Raw genomic sequence first — 23,731 nt, 5'->3', positions numbered from 1 at the left:
ATACTCTTATCCATCAAATGAGAATATGCTTTTACCTACAAAGTGTATTTCATTTTCAGATTCAAGAAGCCATAATTTCCCCTGGACAGGAGGCTGGTCTTTAAAAGACTTTAAAACACACTCATTTTTAAAACAAATTATTAATATTAGATTTTTATGTTTTTAAGATTACATTCAGTGTCCATACTGTCAGAGGAGATTTAATGAAAATGCAGCTGATAGACACATCAATTTCTGTAAGGAGCAAGCTGCACGTATTACTAATAAAGGGAAATTGGCAGCTGATACCAAAGGGAAGCTTCCTGCTCGAACACAGGTGAGCTATAACACTTTTCTAAACTTGTAACTTGCATTCAATGTCAAATCAAGCTTTTGAAATAGTGTGTTGCTTTTAAAAAGAATTAACTATTTTATTCTGTTATTTTATTGTTTGCACTGACTGAAATTAGACACTAAGCATGGACGAAGCAGCAGTTGCAAAACCAAAACCAGTCATAAATGTAATTGAGAAATGTGCAATTGACAGGTAAAGATAGGAGGAGGAAATAGAGGTGCAGTTTTTTGTAAAGGAAGTTGAATTACTGTTCTGCTGGTTTCTAAATCCAATTAGAGACTTTTATAAGGGGCAGACAAAGCCCTGTACCTGACTACAGGACAACTGACAGCAGTATTGTGGCTAATTAGAGGCTTTAGAGGGACTCAGGTGTATTACACAGTATTTTGAATCAGTGCAGAGACTGGTCCAGACCACACAGGTGAAAGTAAGATTTGGATTTGAAAGACAAAAATAATTCTGCCTTTGAGTATTCTCTTTTAAATTAATTTGTAATGAGATGATACTTTTAATCTTAATTTAGCTTCATTCTAGCTATGGAAAAGGTTGATAAAAGCTGTAGAAAAGAAAAAATGCAGAAAGACATATAGTTGAACAACAAAGCCACTGAGTTAGAGAATGTTTCCTGCTAGTATCATCTGTAAGTATTAGAAAACAGACTATCAGAAACCATTTGCATGTTCCCATACCAGAAACAGGTTGCCTAGTAGGAAATCATCATCTGTTCTCCCACAGTACCTGAAAGAACTACCTGTTGTGTTATATAGATAGCTCGATTTAATTGCTTAAATTTCTAGGTTGTATTTTGTTACAGTACAAACCTGCTCCAGTTAAGAAGATGCCTTCTGTAGGATCAACACCATCACCATCATCACGCTTACCACAGCCAAGTGGTGTTAGCAAAACTGTTGTAGGTATGAAATTAATGTTGTGAATTGTTCCATGTCCTTTCTAAATAATAGTTCTCAAACTATGCATAGTTCTGCAAACTATGTTTATTTGATATAGTAGTATAGAATAAATTTGGAAGGGGCATTGGTTGTCATTTATCTAAAAATACTCTTGAGCACTTAGAATTCTGGGTTATATGTTAGGTCAATTTATTTATTTTTTCTGAATTGAATATGAAAAATTATTTGGTGTAGTAATGCATGATTGTATTGAATACTAATCTCTCACCTGAAATTTTTCTAATGCTTAATTCTTTAACTAATTTGTCTGTTGAATATGATCATAAGTTGGTGAAAATACATAGTTAAGGCATGTATATTACAGTCATGCAAACAGTGGTCTAATTTGCATTTCAGATATCATGGAATATCAAATGTTCTATTCATACATACTTTGACTTTTCTTTCCCTTTTTTTTCTGAGCAAAGTAATTGATATACAGCATGTTTTCTTAGAATACATTACTATGTCTCAATTACATATTTTCTATACATTTTTTGAAACGTTTTCTTTTTGTATTTTGATACTGGCTCATATCTCTGTATTTCTAAAACTCTTGTTTCGAATATTGCAATAAATTTTTTAATAAATTGTATCATTTCAGCAGCAGAGTCTTATATTTTTCATGTTTACTTTTCAACTGCCAGGTGCCTCTTCAAGTAAATCACCATCTTCATCTGGATCCAGTGGGAGCAAAATTCAGACATTATCACCAGCTCATAAAAACTCGCTGGGAATGGTGAACCCACAAGCAGGGTGAGTTCCATCTAATGTTGTCATTTGTGCTTGATTTTGTATTTATGTTATTATTCTCGTTCTAGAAGTCTCTCTGGTTTGTTTCACTTGCTTTTTGTTCTTTTCCTATGAGCTCCAGAAGTACAGTGTTTTGCATTTATTCTTTTTCTGTAAATACAGCTAAAGTTTAAGGAGCATTGGAGAGGGCAAAGATTTTATCAAGTTGATTTAACAACAAAGGAGGACGAGAGATAAAAATAAAGTATAATAAAAATTACAGAATAGGGAGAAGTGGTTGGAGCAATGACTTTTTTAGTGTAAAAGTGAAGGGTCCTAAAAAAGCAGAAAACATTAGACATAATTTCCTACACTTCACTGATGTAGAAGAAAGAGGCTTCTGCTATAGACTACCAGGCAACTGTGACAGGATCTTCTCTCTCAGCACAAAAGGATGGAGACTTTCTCTCTTCCCTTTCCTGTCTTAAGAGGCAATTAATGAATGAACACAAAGAAGACAAAACCAATGCACTTAAAACAGCAAGGAGTGCTACATGAAGATTATTAGAATTCAGTGTAAGTGCTGGTGTGATCAAGGTTGTGACTCATGCATTGCTGGAGGGGTAAACATTTCACAGAATCTCATAGAAAAATGTGGAAGGGATTGAAGAGAAGTAGTTCAATTCTACAGAAGTTTGAGGAGCAGCAAGGAGCACGGAAAGCACAAAACATAAAAGGAAATGATTGCAATTATAACAATGGTGATTGAGAAAGATTCATTCCTATAAAAATGAGTATCCGATTGGGGAAGACTGTATAATGTGAAAAAAAGCGGTATCTTAAGTTCATGAGGAAGAAAAAGGACATTCTGAAAACTCATGGGGTTGGACAGCAATTAATTACAAAACTAGAGATTTTTGGTTTATCACTCTTAAATTTTACAGGTTATGCATGACTATGAATTACAGCTCTGTCATGCTTCCTCCTAATGCCCTGCAGCATCAGGATTCAATTCTGTCCCTCTGTGCACTATCTACTCATGATAACTGTTCCAGACACAGGGCACATGCAGAGTCCATGAGGTTGACAAATGTCTTCCTTTTATTATTTTCCCCCCTCTCCTGGTATCTCACTAGTCTTTGGTCAGCTTCACTATCTTCTGTAGGCATCTATGCTACTGACTGTCAGAAAATCTCAGCCCCTAATTCACTGATTTTCTTTATTTCTCCATTTTTAGAAGTTGAATTAACACCTACTGATGAGTAGCAAACAAGCAGGTCTGCAAACCACAGTAAAAAAGTCAGTTGAGATAACTTGAAGTTTCTGAGTCCAGTATGTAACCCAGCTGTCCGGGAAAGTGTTTTTCCTGTTGAAAGTTCCTAATTGAAGTCTGTGTTTGTCTGTGAGGATGCAGCAATTTTAACAAGGGAGTTGTTTTGTTAACAAGGGAGTTCTGTTTAATTTTACCAGTCAGTTGCTGTTGCAATAAGCGTATGAAGTGTAGTAGAAAATAAACCCCCCATGTGTTCCAGCTATACCTCAGAAATCAAAGCGTCTGGGCACAGCTTGGCTCAATTTCTGATTATAACCAGTTAGGCATTATGGCTGGTTATATTCAGTAAGAACTTTTACAATTCCAGATTCACAAATAGTGTAGTTTATTGAAGCAGCAGATCATCGACTCTTGTTAGATTGCTGGTGATAAATGCAGTAGATCTACAAAATTTAAGTGTGCAGTGCTATGTATAACTGTTCCCAGCTATATTCTTGCTGCAGACGGAGGCACAAATCTTACCAAAGAGTTATCCCTGCCTTGGGGAGAGGAGAGAGGAGCAAGCCCATTGTTTGTGAAATAATGTCATGTTCTCATACTCTCAAAATGGAGGACTTCAAATATCAATTTTAGACCTTTTGGAAAAGTGGAGGTGTGACTATAGTCAAATATAATTGGTTAATAGTTGCTGTGGTCCTGGCTGGTGAAGAAGCAGCATTTTTCTCATGTTCATATTGGTGGGTGCATGTTTCAATATATTAATTATCTTTGGATACCTTTGGCTGAATTGGTTGTAGCAAAGGCAGCACTGAGCCCTAATAATTCAGTACAGGTGAGGGAGCAGTGAAGGCTGCCTGACATTACTCCTGTCAGCATGTTACAGCCTCATATCATTATCTTCCCAAAGGTACAGTTTTGTAAGAGAGGCTGGTTATGCATGGCTAAGGTGGACTGAGGTTGGTACCGAGGCCTGGGTGCACTCCTGTGCTTCACTGAGACACCACTGAGCTGTGAGACCTCTGCCTCACCCCAGGCATCACTCAGTTGTTAAGCTTTGCTCCAGCCTAGTGCAAGATAAGCAAGTGGCTTAGCTCACATTTTTGCTCAAACAACCTCATGATATCCCCACAAACTCACAGCATCTCTGTATCTTGACATACTAAGTCTGGCAATTTTTTGCAGTTGCTTACTGGGCTTTGTTTTTGGTAGAGACTTTTGTCTCTGTTGCTTGGAGAAAGAACTGTGACATGATGAAGCTAAAGAGCAGCTGGGGAGATGTTTGCGCAGGTTTTCTTTGTTTATGCATTCTGCTAAGCACAAATGCATGGCTTCTGGTTGGCACAGCTCTCAAATAATGATCTCTGCTGAAAGTCAGGAAATGTTAGCTTGGCTTATAACCTCAATTGTCCACACAATTTCCAGATTTTAAGCGTATGGGTGTGGTGAGTGTGTTTCTGCCTGCAGTCCTTCTCATTGCTCTAAAAAACTTGTTCTCTTCGGTTTTCCAACTAGCCCTTATGTTATTTGCTGCTCATACTAACCACTCTTCCACAGGTGGCTGTTAAATATGTCTTGTTCTAAGTGTTGTGTCTGTGACCTGGCATTTCTTTTTTTAGCTTCATTGCATTCACTTCTGGGGACAGATTTGTCAGAAGTTACATTGAAGCAAAGACGTGTGGGAGCCAGTTACATCATGGAAAAGTTAGGTTCCTCAGATTGGGCACTGGTGACAATTCTGGCCATAATCATCTCAACTTGTGCCTTAGTATTGGGCATGAGGGGGAAATACGTTGGGTTCTCTTGAAATGCCTACAAAATTATGCCAAAGCAGGTACTGAGACACTAACAGTCAATGTCCTACATGAGACTGAAAATAATTAATGCTTTAGTGACAGATTTTAAACATTAAAACATCTTATAATTTAGGCTATAGATATGCAGCTGGAATTACTTTCTAAAATAGAAAAACTTTTGAACATTAGCCTTCAGTAAGATTAAACAAGATCTATTTCTTTTACTACATTTATGATTTAACCAATGACATTTAACAATGACAAGCCTTAGTTTTGAGATCTGGGATTCTGTTATACCGAAGTCAGACAGAGCTTATGCTGGAAGGTACGGTGTCAAGCTCTTCTGAGCTATTAGTGAAAGTTTGCTGAGCAGTGTTGTGTGGGGGTAGTTTAAGGGCAATCTTTTAAATGGAATGTTAAGCAATCACTTTTTCTTTTCTCCTTGTCAAATATTGAAGAGCCTACACACATTATTTTCACCAGGTTAAGTTCCAGGTTCTGCTGTAAGAAACAAGTTCCTGCAGTTTGCACTAAGTGAAACTTACTTCACAGGGGGTGGATGGTTTAGGTATTGCTTCGGTATGTAACCTTCCATCTTTACCTAGATCGTTGTAATTCTGGATTTTCCAGAAACGTAAAAGCAGAGACGCTTAATAGTAGAATTAGAATTCTATTGTGCAGCGTCCAGGATGAATGAATTCTTTGTACGAAGTGGCGGGACACCCCTGGCTTCTCTGGAGCCGCGGTCGCCGCTGGTGCGGGGATGCGCAGAGGGCCGGCAGGGGGCGCTGTGCCGAGCGCGCGGCGTGCCCGCGGCCGGCAGGGGGCGCTGGCGCAGCGCTGCCCGCGCCGGGCCCGGCCGGGCTGGGGGAGCCCCTTAAAGGGAGGAGCTGGAATCACATCGTCTGTGGACATCGCAGCACACTTCTACTTTGTTTGCGCAGAAGAGGAGCCCTATTTTATGAGCTCACTTACTGTAAGTTAGTTTTACTGTGCGGTGCCCTTCTTGATGTAAATTTGAATTCTCCTGTTCTGCTCCCCAAGTAAAGGACGACTGGGAGAGGACAGCACAGTATCATCGACAGAAGCTGTGTTAGTGCCACTGAGGCTTACCTCGTAATTGTAGATCACAATGTATCAGCGAAGTTCCGCTGTGAGTTTTCTTTTTCTGCCTGGACAGAGTAAATTCACAGACAGGCCTTCCAGTATGAATGAAAGTGTTGCCTAAGGGCATCATTTCTGGGTCATACAGAGGCAAGTGAGGAGGAGCATGTAACTATTCTAGTCGGTAGGAAAATCTTCAGTCATTTGGGTGAAAATAGTTTTTATCTTTTTGATGTTGAAAAACTGAGAAAAGGAGAATTAATTCTATATAAATTATCTGTCAGTTAGGCTTATAATTTGATATCATGTTATGAATCCAAGTTTGATACATATTTTATAACAGTATACAAGTTAGTGGTGTCTTACCTTTCTTGAGACATATGGTGGTTGTAGTAAGCTGTCAGAAGTAATCAGATATTCAGGAGAAAAAAAAAATGGGTAGGTTCTTCCTAACCTAAGGGTAAGCAAACAGGTCAACTCCACACCCACATGAAGACTGTTTTGCCCAGCAGAACCTGTCACCACTGTTTGTGGCCCGACAGGGAGCTTTTGCATGTACAGATGCATTGTCTGTACAGGTTTCACTTGTGAACAGTTATGTTTGTTTTCGGTTTTTTAATGGAACTTGGAAATTATATGATTTTTTTAATATGGCAAATGAACCCTTAGAAATTAATTTTTAATTTATGTTTTCTTTTGGGGATAAAACATACACTTAAATGTTAATGTTCCCCTCCTGGGAATCCTGTCTGCTAATGACACATCCACTGTTGTCTCACAGTGGAAATACAATATGAACACCAAATGAATACCAGTAAATTTTAAATTCCACTTACATGTCTGCCATAAAGCATTCATAACCTTTAAAAACATCATCTTTTTAAAACAGTTTGTTCCTTTTTTGAAGACTGTAATGTACAGGGTTTTGTTCAATGAAATCAAGATATGTAAGTAGTTGTCTTTGAGATCTTTGCACTTCAAAAATTTCTTGTGATCATGTTCTTTTCATTAGAATGTGAAAGAGCTGTCAGCTTTGGGTTTTTGGTTTTGCTAAGGTGTGAAAGAATAGTGTAGTGCTTTATTTTGACAGTGTATGACAGCTTTTAGGATATTTCTTTGGTGTTCTACTCGTTTCACAGATTACATTGGTAATTAGTTAAAGTTCAAAAATAACTAAGAAAATAATATTAGATTGGAGTGTGTGTCTTACTGTGTCAAAGACCTCAGTCTTTCTTCTCAGTTTCTTGGGACTATGTAAAGAGTATATATTGAGTCAAACAGGAGTTAATTCATTTGAAATAGAACATCTGTTTGGGAAGCTATTTGAAGGTTCTCAATGATGATAGGATGATAAAAATGCAGAACTTAACCTGAAGATCTGATTTCTTAATCTAAGTTGTGATTTCTGAAAAGCTAGTTTTCCTTATGATAATGCGAGTGAGGGATTTTTTTGTTGTTGTTGTTGGTTGCCTTTTTAAAAATGTTTTTAAAATTTGAGTTTTGATTTATTCTTTTTGGTTTGGCAATGTTATCCATAATACTAAAAAAAAGTATTAAAGTATTGACTGTGTATACAGAACTGTCTATTGTGAATGGGGTTTTTGTTGTTAAAACAAAGCTGGATTTCTTTCAGGCTGTCCTCTATTCTACCTTTACAAATAAAAAAAAAAGAAAAAATTTTCTTCTTGCTAATTCTAGAGTTGTACATCTATATCTGTTATTTTCCAATTTTAAACTTATTATGACTTGTAATTATGAGCCCCCTTTTCTAGGTGTGTTGTATGACATCATGAAAGCTGTTCTTAAAAGAGTCCAAATGTGAATACATTGTGCAGGGTGTAACAATAATTTAGTGTTTGTTTGAAAAAGAATTTTAAAAAATGTATTAGTAACCTAATCCAATGTCTGTGAAATCCATTCCTCATCAAAGCAAGAGGAAACCCTTTTGTTTGCTGGATAATTAAAGTCTGATTTGTACTTTTTTTGGAAATATAAGTATTGAATTGTGAGTATTTATAATTCCTTTTTTTGCGCAACTTGAATAGCAATATAGCACTATCCTTATGAGCACCCCTTTATATGTTTTAATAGTAAGATGGACAAGTTAGGCCCACCACTGCGACCGGGAAGAGATGTGCAAAGGTTTTATGACAATGATACAAAAACAGACAGTACCATCAAAAGGCCAAATGAGTTGTTACCTGTAAAGAAGTAAGTATTACAAATCAGTGTGGTTTATCTTCTTTGCAAAAATGTTTCTCCTAAGCAGAAAAGTGTGCCCTTGATGAACATCAGCTGCCCATATGTCTTCCATATAAATGCTGAGGGAGAACAGTAGATTATATAATTAGTATCAGAGTGAGGTAAACAGCTTGATAGGACAGGGAAGATGAAGGTTTCCCTCAGATTTGATTTCTTCTGTCAGTGCTTGATTACAGATTAAAAGTAACACATTTGCATCTTGATTACGGATTAAAAGTAATAAACTTGCGCCTTTCTAAACCCAAGATAAAACTGATTTCCATGATGCAAAGCTGAAGGACGTATTTAAGCCTGTAACTACTGGTTTTTGACAAAGTAATTTTATTTTCTTAAGATCAGATATTTCTCTAACTCCCACAACTGTAAGGTAGGTGTGATGGTCCAAAAGCATAAGGAAGGCAGACTTTGTAATGAAAGGTAAAGTCTTTGGTTAATTCCAGTTTATGTCATATAAAGATTTCAGGATATTCAGAAGTGTTTATAAGATCTAAGTTTGGAAAGAAGGTTATTCCAATTATTCTAATATTTTAAAAAGGCATTAGATATTAAATTGTAGTTAAGCCCTTGTTATATTTTGGAAGATGCCAAATTCAAATCGGCTGCTTTTTCGTATCATAAAAGAGAAATAAGTAATGAATTATGTGGCACATACATCCAATGTATTGCTTTACATTGCAGAAATGTGTCTAAATCTCTTGATGCTGTAACCAAAGCTGTAGTATCTTTGAAAGAGATACAGAATATTTGACTTTGGTCTTGAAGAAGCAAAAGCAATGAAAGGAATGGGAGCTCTTTTTAGACAATCAGATTTTCTTTATGTTTTTTTTGCTCCTACATAGGTTTGGTTAGAGTTATAAATCTCATAAACCATCAAAAATTTGCTCAGTTTTTCATTTTATAATACATTATTAAGATGTTGAAAATTTAGCTTAATGAGTTGCTACATCCATAGAGCAGTGATTTGATTTTCTTCTCGAGAAAAATTCTTTAAAAGTATAGACACTTCTTCTGCTCTTCATACAATCCCTCTTGTATCCCTCAAGTATCTACTGAGTTCAAGAATTAAATCTGCCTTACTTGCAATAGATTATTCAGTATATTGCATGCCAACAGCATCCAGCAAGTGTGAATGTTAGCAAGATATGCTAACCATTCTTAAATTCAGCATAGCAGTGCGGATGGTTGCAGTTTATGCCAAAGGTTTCTGGACTTTGGGACACATGCCATTAGTCAGCAGAAAGTTATTTATGACTTTGCACAGAACTATAAGCTGTTTTGGGTAACAGTGACAGCTGTCAAGAATATCTGAAAACACTCTGTCTAAGAAGCAAGATTTATATATCAGTATTTTATGATAGAACTGAACCACATCACATGCATAGAAAAAGACAAGCTTCTTTTACAAATTACTTTCAGATTTTTATTTTGCAAGTAGTGGTAATTCAACTAGATGTACAACATGAGCTGCTTTAGGAAGGGAAGTCACTTTCAATCTTACTTCTTTTGAAATCAAAAGTGGATAATAAATTTCTTTAGAGTATGTCTAGTTTAAGAGTTCCAGCTGGTATTGGTACACACCTCATATGCTGTCAGGCATTATTCATACTTCATGTGATACAGGGTAGACCAGAGATTTATATAGCTTTTCAAAACAAAATGCAAAATCCAGCCAAACAGAAGAAATAACTGAAGTGAACAAGTATATAGAGAAGGCAGAGATGGGGCAGATCAGAAGAAACTAAGCTGTGGTGGCACAAGTTGAATAACCAAACAAAAATATCTGACTTTGTTGGAAGGCATCTGTCTCTAGAGATCAGATTGCTACTTAAAGATGCAATTTCAAGATTTGTCACCAAGCATACATGAAACCTGATGTTAATTGTGTGTCTAGATTTGGGCTGAATAAAGTTGTAGACAGTGGCAGCCTACTCTTTGTGTTGATTTACTCACCAAAAATGTCAGAAATCATAGAATGGGTAAGGTTGGAAGGGAAGTTTCTGATCTGAAAATATATTTAATTTTTCTTCTATATTTTTAGAAAATTTGTTGTGGAAAAAGACTGCAGAAATTATGCAGAAAGCTGTATTTAATTATCTTGGAATGAAGATGTCCTTTTAAACCTTTAATGAGTGATATTTTTTATCTGTTCATGAGACTTTGCCTCCTTTAATATACAGGATGGACTATGCACTTTGAATGTAGCTTTTCAGTATTTCAATTTCCTCCCCTCCCTAGCTCAGTCAGTGGCCTGAATGCTGTATTAAGACACTGATTTCTCTGAAATTTCTTTAGTATACACCTAGTAATAAAGCGCCACGTGAATTTTCAGAGTACTTAGTGAGATGAGGATATATGATGCAGTTGAAATACAGGGGAGAATAGTGGACTTGTTTTCAGGTCAGTTTATTTCAAGTGTCCAGGACTCCTAACCTGATGTTCAGAATGGATTCAAAGTATAGTCTGAAGAGACTTCAATTTAAGAAATTAATGCTATTACTTTTGAAAAAGTAGTATGTTCATCCCAAGGTGAAAATTCAAAGGAAACTTAGTAATAATTTTGATTTTTTTTTTAATTACTTTGAACTGTCTAAACAGGAATTGAGACACAATTCTATTCTTAGCTTCATTGCCTATCCATGATCCCATTATGTTTCTGTGTGTGCAGCTGAATTTTTCTTTATATGATTTTCTGTCTTCCATAACGGGTAAAGTAACAGTTCAGTAGGTTCTTTCTGCTGTAGAGCTGTAATGAATTTTACTCAATGATAAGCAAAGGTCTTTCGTCATTGTATAATGAGATGGGGAAAATAGCACAAGATGAGTATTTAGCATCTGTACATCGTAGCAATGTAATTTAGGTTACATTTGTGACTTTTATTGTAGAATCCTGTAACTTCCGAAAGGCTGACATAACTTCCAGTAAGTTTTAATTCTGATATAACTGATGTAGTGCTTTTCAGTCTGCACAGAATTGTTTTTTTTTAAATTTTTTTTTCAATTAAGTCCATCTTTAGAATCTCCTTGCAAAACAAGGGAGCGGACTGGAAAACTAATGGAGAAGGTTAGTGTTCTGCTTAGTGAGCCACAGTCTTTGATCATTCCACGCTACCTGTTGCAAGTAGAAGCCATTCTTGTTAAACTTGAATACTTCAGTTAGATATAATTTCAATTTATTTAGTCTTAAAATTAGTTTCTGATTTCCACCTTTGTGCTTAATTACTTGATCGCTTGCTTTTCCACTGGTTGAAGTGATAGAAGGAGCTGAAAAGTCGTTTGTATTCCATATGCATTACATGAAGGGAGATATGTTTTATGGAGCGTGTCTACAATTCAGGAGTTACTACATGGTCCTCGGTTGTGGCAGTGTTTCACTTGAAGTTACTGGAGTTGAATGCATTTCCTTATATGTGATTGGAAAACCAAACCAAGACCAGATAGTTTATCATTCTTCAAGAAGCAGTTAGGTTTTTCTGAAGGGAACGAATGGTCTCTTGGTGACTATTTTTTTCATGGAGTCTTGTTTTAATTTTTTTTTAATGTCCTTGAGTGAATCCCAACTTAAATTTTATTTATGCATTGGTGTTCAAGAATGAGAACAGAAAAACTTAGTCATGCACAAGATGTCATAGTATGAAGATTTGCCAAAGAAGAAATCCCAGTGAATGGTAATTCTTTGGAGCAATGATGAAAACTTCTGTCCTTTATCACTAATGATAAAACAATACCTCTTCCAATTTATTTTTCTTAGTGCTACTCAGATTTTTCGGGGGATTCTGATGTTTCACTACTCATCAAAATGTTCTCAGTGTTTGGGATGTGCTGATCACTGTATACTGGCTTCTCATAATTCTCATGAGTCCTGAGAGAAGCAGTTTTCATATCTGTATGGTCAGGCTATTGACTCCAATAGGATCTTTAGGAACACTGGGACAGTTTAGAAAAAATTGAGGCCTTAATGCCCACCTGGATGCACTTTTGGGTTTTTTTCCTTCTATTTATATTCATAAATATAATTGTGCTTTGAAGAAAAAGGATTTAAGGGATTATCTAAGAAGAAAAAAGTCTTGTTCGCTCACTTCATATTGGTCACAAAGTATTGAAAATATGGCATCCTTTCTACAGATCTTAAACTACTAAAATGTGCTCTCTATTTTCCTAAAAGACCTGCCAGTCCTAAGAAGTGACTTATAATTTGTCAAGGTAGAATATACTGAGCAACCAATAATGCAGGATCTACCTGTTAGGAGGTGAGACACATGAAGAGGAAGGGACTTGCTTTTTCATTTAACTTGTCATTGTAAGGTTCAAGTCATAACAGTTCAAACCATGCAAGTTCATGCCAAAGCTCCTCTGTCTGCTGTTGGTAGGAAATGAGGGTTTTTTCACACAGTTAAATAATGGTGTGTATGTATATATATATTTTATGTGTGTATGTATATATATATATATATATTTTATGTGTGTATGTATATATATAATTTGAAAATGCATATTCTTGTATGTATTTCTCTGTGTGTATAACTCATCAGATATTTTTTCTATTTTAGAGGCGCAACAAAAACCCGAACATCAACCCCTCCTAGTGTGGCAAGAGCCATGAGCACGGGTGCTTTAACAAACAGAAGAAAAACTAGCAATTCAGATACTTGCTTAAGGTAGCTTTTAACTTTGTGGATTTTATCATTAATAGAGCCTTCATTAAAGGGGATTACTTAGTACAAAAGAAATTGGGGAATTATTCTCTGCAGTTAATAGATGATCAATGTTATCTGGCTTGTATAAGATGCTCAATATATTTTGCATGTTTATCGTCTGACAGCACACTTTTGTCATCAGCTGTCTCAGATGTGCACAGCAGACTCTGTTGGAAATGTCAAAAACCACTTGGGAGCTGTTGAAAAAATAACCAAATATTACTTCAGTAGAAACAGAATGAAATCTGCCTGCTAAGCACACAAATTGTCTTGCCCTTTTAAAGGGTAGGATGAAAATTATACTGCTGGTTTAGCCTTTCTTTTTTTGACAAGCTAAGTTTTTAAGTTTTCAAACACTCCAGGTTAATCTAAATAGTCTAATTTAATCTAATGAAATATTTGATCCTGCTCCTAGAACTCTGGTGGTTTTTGTTTTCTTGCAGGGAAGGTGGGTATCTGGAGATACGTATGGGAGCCTGGGTAGCGTTGTATGTAAGATATACCACTGTAAATAGGAAGTGCAGGCATGAAAATGATAGCAACAATAACAGGGATTAGACTAATTTTATATTAAGTTATACTGAACTGACTTACAGAGAACGTTCTTCATCTGGGAATTTTCAGGTCTGATGGGAAAACTGGGTATGACACTGGAGACTCCCCATCCTCAGTCAATGGAGGAAGTGCAAAAAGCAGTGAAGGAATTTCACCTGTACACTTATCGAAGTTCTGCCATGAATGTGGAACAAAGTATCCAGTGGAATGGGCAAAATTCTGTTGTGAGTGTGGAATTCGAAGAATGGTTGTGTGAACACATTCTTTAAAGCAGAAAGAAAACAAGAAATTGGAACACCTGCTATGTACTGTTGCATGGAAAGCTTGAGCACTCCATCCAGTTAGACTTAATGCTGCAAACGTCGAAACATCATTTTGTAATTTTCTGAGTGCAATCCTCTGGTTACACAGTTATTTATAAATGATATATACTGTATATAAAAATAGCAGCTGTCTAAAACTGTGCCATTCAAGGAAATACTCTTTACTCTTTGTTGAAAATATTTAAAACTAAGGTAAAAACGCATTAAATAACCTAAATAGCAGAAAAGGTTGAATGTTTGTTTTTTTTTTGTAAATCCTACTAGGCAAAGGATTTTTTAAATCTCTTATATAGGGTAACACTTACCTATGAGGAACTAGCCATGAACAACTTGGGCTTCAAATCTTTCTCTGTGGAGGCATTTCCTTCATCTGTGACAGTAATTTAGATGCTGTGTTCTAAGTGAAAAGAGCATGAGCAACATCTTATAAATTCCTAGATGAAAGTGTGAAAAGTTTGGCTCTTTAAGCTCTTTAACAGTGATATGCTAATTGGACTTTACAGTTGCTTCCTAGGGTTTTTTAAAGACTCAAAGTGGAAAGACTACCTGAGAATTCTCTTTGCATCTAAGAAGAAAGGCAAGATTTTCTTTTTGTGACTTTTCATGTTCTGTTTTTCAGTAAAAACATTATTTTTTAATGTATTTATAAAAACAAATACGGTATTAATTTTATTATTATTCATTTTATTAAGTTCCTTTTGTTTTGAAATACTTGTCTTCCTCCTCCTGTGCTCCACCATGACTAGCATATCTAAAGGTGTTGTGCATTGTCTTTGTCCTGTTTATAAAGGTCCTGCTCATTTTTTTTTCTTTTCCTCATTTCTTCAAGGAGAGTCAGTCTTTGCTTATTCTACCTAAATGTTGAACTATTATTTTGAATACAGCCTTCTTGATGTATCCAATACCAAAAAAAAAAGTTGTATAAAAATGAATGCTATTAGAGCAGTAGATCTTGATGTAAGTAGTGAGTCTTTTTTATTCTTATACACATATGAATGCATAGGGAATTAACTGTGCTTCGCTCGTGTATGTGTCAATACCTGACTTTTTTTTTTTCTTTTTCAATTGTGTATTCCTGGTCCCAAAACAGCAGTCTCTTCAAGTTAGTAATAGACTTCACATCAATCCATTGAGAAGAAGGGAGAGGCTCAAAGTTTTTTGATGTTTTACTTATTACACCGTAAATTACTAAATTACACATTTACTAATAAAACCATTCACGAGCCAAATCACTTAGCTTGTATCTTATTATAGTAATTTATTTAATGGAGTTTTGCTTTGAAGTACTTGCACCATCTTCATTATGCGTGATAGAACAATCTGAAACAATTTAACTGTGCCTTTCCTACAATAAATACATTTTTGTCAGAAACTGGTACTTTCAGCTCACAAGCACCATTAGTTTCAATTCATTTAATTTCTTTACAACTTACACAAAGTATAATGTAGTGTTCCATGTAGTGTTCCATGTAGTATTGTGGTTGTTGCTTGCATTCTCAAAAATTGTGATTAACAATGAGGCCAATTTGGGAGAAACTGTGATTTAAGAAAAGCATCTTTAAAGCAGATACCAGTCTAAAAGAATGAGCAATTTAAGAGACTTGATGTAGTTATGTTGCAGGCCACAAGCTATTGATGTTTTAAAATTAGTTCAGTGAATGTCTTGCACGTTTTATACATTTTTTTTTTTTTTTAAGAAATTATACTTCATTCAGTGTAGTCTTTTCATAAGATAATTGGTGTAAACTGGCTACGAGCATGATCGGAAGGATGACTGGTAATGATAATTAGAACTGACAAATCCTAGCCAGTTTATTTTCTAGGAGTTTAGATTCTAGGATCCATATTATGGCACATTCATGTCTGTATTTGGAAAAACTGGAACTCTGCATTTTTTCCATAGATAAACCTGCTTTGGAAAACTTGCCCTGGACTTGGGCCATGGACATTTGCAGACTGAAGTATTGGACCTGGGAGTCCATCAGCAAAGATACCAGTCCAGAATAGGTTTGATCAGATAGTGAATCTACTCTTAGCTGATGAATTTGCAGTTGTTTCTGCTGGAAAACGCATTTTTCCACTTATTAAACTTGCTTTCTACAAAGGGAATATTTAGTATGGCACTTAACACCTTTCAGATTTTCCAGGACTATAGTAACAGTAGGAAAAAACATATTGACTCTTTCTCCTTTGAATTGTAGGTGGCAGATTTCCTAATTTCAAATCAATACTCATACAGTTCCTGTATTTTCTGCTTTGTGAGCTGTATGTGAAATTTTTTGCTTTCAGTGCAGCATTTAGTAAATTACTTGAGTGGCACGTCATTTGTTTGATTTACACTTACGTGATTTATCATGAGGATTAGATAGGGAATTAACCTGAACAGAAAGAAGGGTTTTTAAAACTGATCTTTTAATTTGGCCCTACAAAGAAAGTCTATGAAACATAATTGACTGTTGAGAGTAACACTGGATAATGTGTGTGTGTTGTAATCCACAGTAAATATAAGCAGACAATGAAGTTCTTTTTGACTGTGTAGTTTGGTGCTGTATGGTAAGACTTATGAGAGGCCCAATGTTTTGTGTCTGTCAGCTGGTTTTGTTAGTGAATGACATAGCTTTCTGAAGTCTGTGTTGTTACAGACCCTAGCCTGTATTGCTCAGGGTATCAGCACAGATCATTGTAATTCCATCTCAGTGGATGTTCGTACAGAATAGTGGATTTGTTTTTGTAACGTCCCTGAAGAACTGAATGTGGGAAACAAATTTGTTATATTTAAAGAAAAAAAAATTCAGGGAATTGGACTGAATTTTCAATCTTTAGTGTATTATATGTGTCAAGAAGTTCCCAAATTTAATTTATTGGTGATCTACATCCTAACCCTCTTGCCCTAGTCTTTTCCACACCCATATGCCTTGGTTTTCATGGGAGGAAAAAAACATGAACTATGCACTGTCTGTTTATAGTGAAATTTAGTGATGCAATTGTTGTGATGATTCCTATACCTATGTATAACCCTATGACAGATTTACTGTCTGCCATTTTATCTTCCAAATGTTCTTACTAAGGTTCCTCCATTCATTAAAGAATGGGGAGCAGGCGGAAGGGTCAAAGGAAAAATTCCATTTAAAGAAACAAGGAAGAGGCTGGTTTTGATGTTTGGCCTGAGGGAGTTTGCATTCTCTTTCTACTTTTGTGATTTTTTTTCTTATACAAAGGACCTCTCTATGCCAGGAAGTAGTGCAGGATCACCGGAGCTATGCTGATAGAAGTGCAATGGAGTTATGAAAAATGCTAGCTTCAGTAGTAGAAACAGCATAGCACAAAGCTTAATCTCTGTATGATGTACCTTACACAGGGTTATATTTATGCATGATGCACACACCCTAGGTAGTTTGAAAACTGGAATCTCTAAATATACAGCAATTAAAATATGTATTTATATGAATAATTAATTTTACACACCACTGCAGGAAGGTGGGCACAGGGAGGTGCTTTACCCCCATTTCAGGTTGTAACTATGAAAGGAACATATAGGCAGAATTTTTCAAGTTTGCCAAAGAGAGTCAAAGAGCCCTTGAACTCCCTGGAGGGAGTGGGAAAGCTCCCCCTCAGAGTTCCCTGGCCAGGAGGGCAGCAGGCCGGGGGAGCTCTCCATGGTGCTCCGGCACTGAGCCACTCCCGCAGGGCTGCGGCAGCGGCTGCTCCAGCGTGGCCACGCGTCCTGTGCCTTCACAGGATGGGAGCTCCAGATCCTAGTGTAGCACCTCAGCCAGACTTTATGCACCGTGGAAGTTCTCTGTCATCTGCAAGGGACTAGCTCCTAATTCACCATCACACCTGAGAGCTGGTGCCTGAAATGCAGGGAGAGCATTCCCGTGATGTCTGCTTACCGAATCAGTGGAAGGAGGTATGACTGCAGTACTTCAATTAAACAAGATATGTGCACACTGATGTAGACTATATAAATAGTCTGCATATAAAAGTAAATGGTACTGTCTATGTTTTACAAAGTGCTAGTTTCCATCACTAATATACAGAGTCTGAGTGTTTTTAATCTTGGCTGAAAAAATCTGTGTTTAGTAAGAGCACTTTTTTAAAATTTTATTTCTATCCAGTTTGACTAAGCTATGAATAGTTATATGGGTTGTATGAGAAGGTAGAATTTTCATCTTTGTTAAGATTTGTTTTAGTGGCTCTGGTGAAAATAGTTTTATCGCCTTTCAAGTACAGCTTATTCCAACTTGTGATTGTTTTGTTGCTGGTTGGTTTGGTTGGTTTTTGCCAACTTGCTAAGTAAGGTTTGAGTGACCTAATTGTGTTGTTGGAAGAAGTGTTAGGTAAAAGACTCCATTAGCTGAATTCAGTAGTTACTTTGTTGATATTTTCATTCCAGTATTCACAGAATAAGAGATTACTCTTGCATACTAGTTCATTTTTTATTTTGTTTTGGGTTTGGTTTTTTGGTGTTATGCCAGTCCAGAATAATACACATTTCTGGCGGATCCTATTTAGTCCCATTCCACTTTATCTTGCCAGAAAACAGCTTCTTCATATTTCCTCTTAATAAGTGTTCATTCTTTATAAAAATGAACAGTAGAGAAATTAAATTTCCCCAATTTAAACATCTGAGTCAGCAAAATCAAATACTCAGTTTAATATAGCTGAATACTGAACCCACGTTCTAAACAGAAGTGCGTGGTTTACCATAGTTCTATATTTCAATTTGGCTTTCTGGCAGAACCGTGAATGGATTTGGGTGGGATCTGTAAAGTGCTGAGTACACTACAACTGTTACAAAACCTACTTGGTGTGATTGCTCTAACTCTTGGTGTTCATCCTTCATATGACACTTAATATGTTTCTCTTCATAAGTTTATTTATTAATGTTCTGTGTTTTTAAATGTTCATTCATGTGTTGGAAGTGATTAATTTTTTCAGCATTGCATTTATTATGTTTGCCTTGCCCCTCAGTACATGGAATATTTGTTTGTGACCATCCAGTGAGGTTTTTTTTTGCCTGAATTCCTCTGTTTATTTGCCTCTTATTTTGTATGTTTATTTTAAAGTGTCATTCTGTTTAAACTAATAAATGTAAATCACCACCTAATGCTATTTTGCCACTTGTTAACAATAAAGCAAGTATACCAATAAAACTTTGTGTGATGTGCAAGTTTTTGTAGTCAAATGTAAAATTATCTTCTATAATGTAGCATACAGGTAGGTAATATAATTTTAGCCTTATGAATATTGTGATGTCTGATCCCAGGTACACAAAGAATAAGGTTTTTAAATTGAGTGAGGTGAGATTTAGATGCCTCAGTCACCTTGAAAAATATACCAGATATTTAAATCAGTGTGATCTGCTTATATAAACTTAACTCTGTATCTCCTCTATTTCCCCAGCTATACTGAGAATTTAGTTTATGTAGAGCCCATCACTGTGACATCTGTAGTATTTAATTCTTTTTTTTCTTCTGTTTTCTCAATATTAAAATTGTAAGGGATAGTAACTTAAGCTTGGTCTGGGTTTGTTCTCCTTCATGACATTAGAGCACAGTTTTGTTGATGAAACTATTTAAAAAAAGGCAGAACTTTGTATTTACATTCTTCAGAAGTTCATTTATGTGAGCAGAAAATACAATAAGGTTTTGGTTTGCTGATTTGGTTTTTTGGGGTGTTTTTTTTGTTTGTTTGTTTTTTGTTTTTGCTAGATATGGATGAATAGAAATCAATTCCTCTTTTCATTCCTTTTTTTTTAGGGGAAATTTCCTTCTGCTGAGCTCTTTAGTATACTTGGAGAGATACAGATTTGCAGGGTACACTGTTCAATGGAAAAGGAATTGACTGGATGCATACAGCTGGAAAGTTGTGGTCAGTGTCTCTATGTCCAGGTGGAGGCTGGTAACAAGTGCTGTTCCTCAGGACTCTTGTTTTTAGTTTCAGTGCTCTTTTAATATCCTCATCAATGACACAGTGATGTCAAGTGCACTCTGAGCAAGTTTGCAGATGATGCAGAGCTGAGCAGTGCAGCTGATACACCAGAAGGACAGGATGCCATCCAAAGGGACTGGCTGCCATGACTTCTCAAATATCATGGATAGTGACTTAGACACTTCCTCTGACAGTTCCCTCAGAACCCACAGATGTATCGCATCAGGTCCCGTGGATTGTGCACCTTCAGGTTTCTTAGGTGGTCTCAAACCTGAACCTCTAGCAACAACATTGTGAAAATTCTTTTAATACCAAATTTTTTATCCTTGACACCTTCCCATGTACTTCTAAATCGTGATTTTGACCTACTCATTTCTTTTCTATGGCTAAATGAAAAAGTGCATAAGTGAAAGGGACAGGGAGCTAGGCATGATGGTGATAGTACCATGCACAGTTTTTGTCCCTTTGCCAATTCCTGAAAAGCACTTTAGTGCCACATTTGTAAGTTCAGTAGACCATAGGAAGTTGTCAAATGGAAGGAACAAACCAAAGAGAACAATTCACTGCATTTAGCAGTTAGTGTTTGCATGTAAGCTATGACTCAGGAAATTTGGCAACAAGAATCAGACAGGCAGGATATTAAGAGAAGTAATCAGAAGAAATCCACAATTTCATAATCACTCTATTTTAAATTTCTGCTCTGGATCTACCCTTGGTTTTTCCCCCAGGGTAGTCCTGGAATTGATTTATTTCTCTCAAGACTTAAGTTGTGGACTGCTGCTTAAGTAACTTAAACTGACTGACCTTTCCATTTCGTAGTAGTTAATACTGCATCTGTGTATTTTTGCTTTAATTCACACTGCCGTTTCATTGCCAAGTGGTTATTAGGAAATAAGTGCTGGCTTTCAACTATTCCTCAATTTCCAAAATATATCAAAACAACTGTGCTTCAATTTCAGAGACCAACTGAATCTACAGTCTCCTGGGTCATCTTTCAGGAGAAAGTATTTCCAGCAAAGTCCTTACAATTGTGGTTATGTTCTCATTATCTGCATTCTTCTATCACTCATCTATCATTATCTGAGATTATTATTTCTCAGTATGATACTGAGAAATGTTTCCTTTCCCTGTTCCGTAAAAGATTTATGGGTTGGGGTTGGTTTCAGTTTTCTAAAGTGTTTGGAGTTAAAGTTGCTATTTCATGAAGAGCTAAAGAGAATATGTGAAAGTCACAGTTTACAAAGTTACCACTCCCACCTCATCATCACCATAAATACGTGGGGGATTGGAGTTGGGTGTATTTCAGGAAAGTACGGTGTGCTTGCATTGCTCTTAACCTCTTCCCTCTCAGATTCAGTACAGCGATCTTATTCCAGTCAAATACATAAAGGCAGAGCTGTCTACAGTCAACTGAGCAAACAGTTCTTTGATGCACATCCTACTGCTTTTTCAGACGTTTGGTCTGAATACCAAAATTTTTACAGAGTAGTTTTACATAAAAATTCTTTAAGCACAGATAAACCAATTTATATTAGTTTGCTTTGAACAAGGAAACAACAGGCTGACTTAACTAAAGCTTTCCTGAAGTATTTAGTCCAAGGCAGATGGCTGGTATGGAAATGTTTGCCTAAACTGGGCAGGTTACAAGCAGCTAAGAAATGGGTATTTTAAAACAGGAAGCCCCCAGCTGTGCTTCAAATGACTGACTATCTCTGAAAAAAAAAACCTAAAAATGAAGTAATGGCAGTCAAAAAGTGAACAGTCCAATTTCGTAGAAGACAAATATTTTATTACCAAAGGAGTTATATCAAAGTAACTGCAAAAGAGTAGTAAACAAATATAAAAATACTTATATTTATTCAAAATTAAATATGAGCACTTTATTAGTTAAATGCCAATATATTATTCTCTGACAATATTCACACATTTTAAGTCATGTTTACCTAACATCTTTAAACATGTTATATAAAATAATAGCATATGAGAAATCACAATCTGAAGCTAAGGAATTCTAGGTCCTCCTGCAGCTAACTCTGGGCTGATCAAATGCATGAGTGTACTGCTGTTTCCAGTCAACTGAACAACCTACATTCAGGCATCTCCTTTTTCTTCCACAGGATTCAGTCTTGCCTGTGCTTCAGCCAGCAGAAGCGTGCTGCATCTCTCAAAAATCAGTACCCTTTCTAAGCTTTTCAAAAAGCTAACTTTTTCCCTGTTTTTCCAAACCCAAGTCAGTTAGCAGACCCATCAGACCCACACCAAAAACACTTTGGTGTCAGGAGAACATACCCAAGAAAAGCTGCTGCTTTGGTAGATTGTTACTTTTGGTCCTTGATGCATTTTACATAGATATAAAGAAAGCTGCTTTTTTTCATCTACAGATTCCCAGATGTTTTTATAAATTTCAGTAGACATGTGCCTGCTTTCATATGACAGTATTACAAAGTTACTTGAAAAATCAGAAAATTCAAAGTAGTTTCCAGAGCACAAAGGTTGGACACAGACTTCTGCAGAGTCCTTTGTTTCAAATGCTGGTCTTCCATTCCCACTTTTTGGACTTCAGCAGCTTGGTTCAGCCATTTCTGTTTCTGTTGTCTCCAGGAACAAGGTACAGTAGCCTTCCATCAGACTTCTGGCATAAAGTGTTCATATAAACGAGCAAAGTTACTTGAAGTATGCATATAAAATGCAATGATACCAAGTAATGCCACTTTGAAAGAAAAGATCAGGATTCACCTGCAATCACCTGGAAATTATTTTTTCAAATTTATTCCAGCAGGATCGAAGGCTAGATATATTTTCTTTCAGTTCACAAACTTCTTGGTTACATTTCTTTCTGGACTGTTCACCTGTCTCTGTATCTTCTGTATTAAATACACGTGAGCAAGCCTGAAACAGAACAGATTGTCTTATTATCTGAGAACTGGTTATTCTATTCCTGTAGCCATCTTTCAAAGCAAACCAATTGCCTTCCATCTGAATACTGAAGAGACCCTACCCATGGGACTTTGAGAACATGGCTTTAACTCTGAGCAAATAAGGACACCTGAAACCAGTGTGTCCAACTGAGAACATGTACATCCTCTATCACAGATTAAAATTTATCCCCCATTGTCTGGAGGACTGAGAAAGTAAAGCCAATTAAATTGTGAGCCAAACTTTGACCATATGCATTGAGACTAGTGGAACAAGACAGACCAGTTCCAGGGGCTGGGGCTGTGCCCTAGTGTTCAGGATCTCACGCAGACAAAACTATTGTGGTTCTTGTTCATACTCAGTGACTGCTCATAATTTTTTGCTAAATTACTTTAATTGGTCTTTAAATAAAAACAGGAATCATAAGGTTAGGCAGGAGTTGCAAGTGTGACACTGACTTCTATAACTTGACTGAGATACCTTTAAAGTAAGGCAAATGTTGGATTCACTAGAGGTGACAAAGCAAAATACAGACACCAATGTTACTTTGAAGATCTCGTCCCAGATTATAAATCTATTGACTTCAAGGAGAAAAATAAAGAGTTAAATGAAGCCTTCAATCCATCTATTTAAGTATTATATCCTTTGGTGCCTATGAGACTTTTTGATGTTGGTTAATTTTTTTGTGTTCAGTAACACTGAGCCACACTTAAAAGAACACTCTTCCTTTGCTACAGTAGTCTGTAGATCACTGTGCAACGTTTAAGTGCCACTTTGAAAAGAAGATTCTGCCAAAGACTAAAAAACCGAATATTATCATATCTAATTGTTCTTTTTGAATTTGAGATATTGTGGTTAAAA

At 36.2% G+C, this 23,731-nt stretch overlaps 2 protein-coding genes across 2 annotated transcripts in view; one reads left to right on the top strand and one right to left on the bottom strand.

Moving 5' to 3' along the window:
• The window catches only part of ZC2HC1A (zinc finger C2HC-type containing 1A), a 35,711-nt gene extending 16,535 nt beyond the window's left edge, over positions 1-19,176 (top strand). The window contains exons 5-11 of the mRNA XM_063392132.1: positions 168-316; positions 1,149-1,248; positions 1,932-2,040; positions 3,291-3,293; positions 8,278-8,397; positions 12,996-13,103; positions 13,767-19,176. Of these exons, the coding sequence (XP_063248202.1) occupies positions 168-316; positions 1,149-1,248; positions 1,932-2,040; positions 3,291-3,293; positions 8,278-8,397; positions 12,996-13,103; positions 13,767-13,953 (776 nt within the window). The 3' untranslated portion in view covers positions 13,954-19,176. The remainder of the gene's footprint in view (positions 1-167; positions 317-1,148; positions 1,249-1,931; positions 2,041-3,290; positions 3,294-8,277; positions 8,398-12,995; positions 13,104-13,766) is intronic.
• Positions 19,177-21,727: 2,551 nt separating this feature from the next.
• The window catches only part of IL7 (interleukin 7), an 11,669-nt gene continuing 9,665 nt past the window's right edge, over positions 21,728-23,731 (bottom strand). The window contains exon 5 of the mRNA XM_063392118.1: positions 21,728-22,843. Coding sequence (XP_063248188.1) covers positions 22,697-22,843 — 147 coding nt within the window. The 3' untranslated portion in view covers positions 21,728-22,696. The remainder of the gene's footprint in view (positions 22,844-23,731) is intronic.

The sequence above is a fragment of the Prinia subflava genome, chromosome 1, assembly GCF_021018805.1.
Source record: "Prinia subflava isolate CZ2003 ecotype Zambia chromosome 1, Cam_Psub_1.2, whole genome shotgun sequence".
NCBI lineage: Eukaryota > Metazoa > Chordata > Aves > Passeriformes > Cisticolidae > Prinia > Prinia subflava.
Note: the sequence above shows the minus strand (reverse complement) of the source record. Positions and strands in the feature narration are given on the sequence as shown.